General features: G+C 69.0%; 1 protein-coding gene across 3 annotated transcripts in view; it reads right to left on the bottom strand.

The window, feature by feature from the left end:
* The window catches only part of RAB13 (RAB13, member RAS oncogene family), a 2,099-nt gene extending 943 nt beyond the window's left edge, over nt 1-1,156 (bottom strand). For 2 of the 3 annotated variants that reach the window (XM_041403972.1, XM_041403975.1), the window contains exons 1-4: nt 965-1,156; nt 369-429; nt 212-272; nt 24-101 (exon numbers count right to left, since the gene is read on the bottom strand). In XM_041403972.1, the coding sequence (XP_041259906.1) occupies nt 24-101; nt 212-272; nt 369-429; nt 965-1,088 (324 nt within the window). In that variant the 5' untranslated portion in view covers nt 1,089-1,156. Of the gene's footprint in view, nt 1-23; nt 102-211; nt 273-368; nt 513-964 lie in introns of all 3 variants that reach the window. The other variant, XM_041403974.1, reaches the window with a different exon arrangement.
* Nucleotides 1,157-1,162: the final 6 nt, after the last annotated feature.

Genomic DNA, 1,162 nt, shown 5'->3' on the forward strand with positions numbered 1-1,162 from the left:
CTCCCCGGAATCCCCCCACCCACCTCCTTGATGCTTTTCATCCAGTTCTGGATGTTCTCGAAGGATTTCTCGTCCGTGATGTCGTACACCAGGACGATGCCCTGGGGGGGGATCGGGGGTCAGGAAAGGTCGGGACCCCCTGCCCGCGGTTTTGGGGTGGGGTCCCGGCCCCCAGAGCCCCCCGCCCAGGGGTGCAGCCCCCTCCCCGTACCACGGCTCCGCGGTAATAGGCCGTGGTGATGGTTTTGAAGCGCTCCTGTCCCGCCGTGTCCCTGCGGAAACGGGGCGGTTTTGGGGATTTTGGGGGGATTTTTGGGGGGGATTTGGGGGGGTCTCCTCCCCCTCCCCGAGCGCTCCCCCCGACTCACCAGACCTGCAGCTTGATCTTCTTCCCATCGATATCCACAGTGCGGATCTTGAAGTCGATCCCTGGGGGAAAGGGAGGGGGGCACTGGGAGCAGAACCGGCCCCCTCCCGGCGCTCCCGGTGCTCCCGGTGCTCCCGGTGACCATCTGGCTCCCCGGGAAAGGCGGGGGGGCGAAATCCGGGAGGGGAATTCCGGGATGGAGGTTCCCGGGAAGAACCGGGCTGCTCCCGGTGGGGGGTTCTGGTGAGTTCCAGGGTGGGGGTCCCGGGGATTTTGGGATGGGGGTCCCGGTGAATCCCGGAATGGGGGTCCCGGTGGAGTCCCGGGGCAGAGGGGTGTGGGAGGGGTCCCGGGAGGATTTTGGAGAGGGGGGTCCCGGTGAATCCCACCTGGGGGATCCCGGAGGGGTCCCAGGATGGGGTTCCCAGCGGGGGGGTCCCGGACAATCCCGGTGGGTCCCGTTGGGAGGTCCCGGTGAATCCCGGAGGTTCCCAGTTGGGGAGGGTCCCACTGTGGGGTGGGGGTCCCGGTTTGGGGGGTGCCGGTGAATCCCGGTGGGTCCCCGTTGGGGGGGTCCCGGGGGGGGGTCCCACTCACCGATGGTGGAGATGTAGGTGCTGCTGAAGTTGTCCTCGGCGAAGCGGATGACGAGGCAAGTCTTGCCCACGCCGCTGTCCCCGATCAGCAGCAGCTTGAAGAGGTGGTCGTAGGCCTTGGCCATGGCCCCCGCCACCGCCCGCCGCCACCGGGACCGGCCCGGCCCCCCCCGGGCGGGGCCTGGCTGCGGCCCCGCCC

The sequence above is a fragment of the Onychostruthus taczanowskii genome, unplaced genomic scaffold (assembly GCF_017590055.1).
Source record: "Onychostruthus taczanowskii isolate IOZ18803 unplaced genomic scaffold, ASM1759005v1 scaffold207, whole genome shotgun sequence".
NCBI lineage: Eukaryota > Metazoa > Chordata > Aves > Passeriformes > Passeridae > Onychostruthus > Onychostruthus taczanowskii.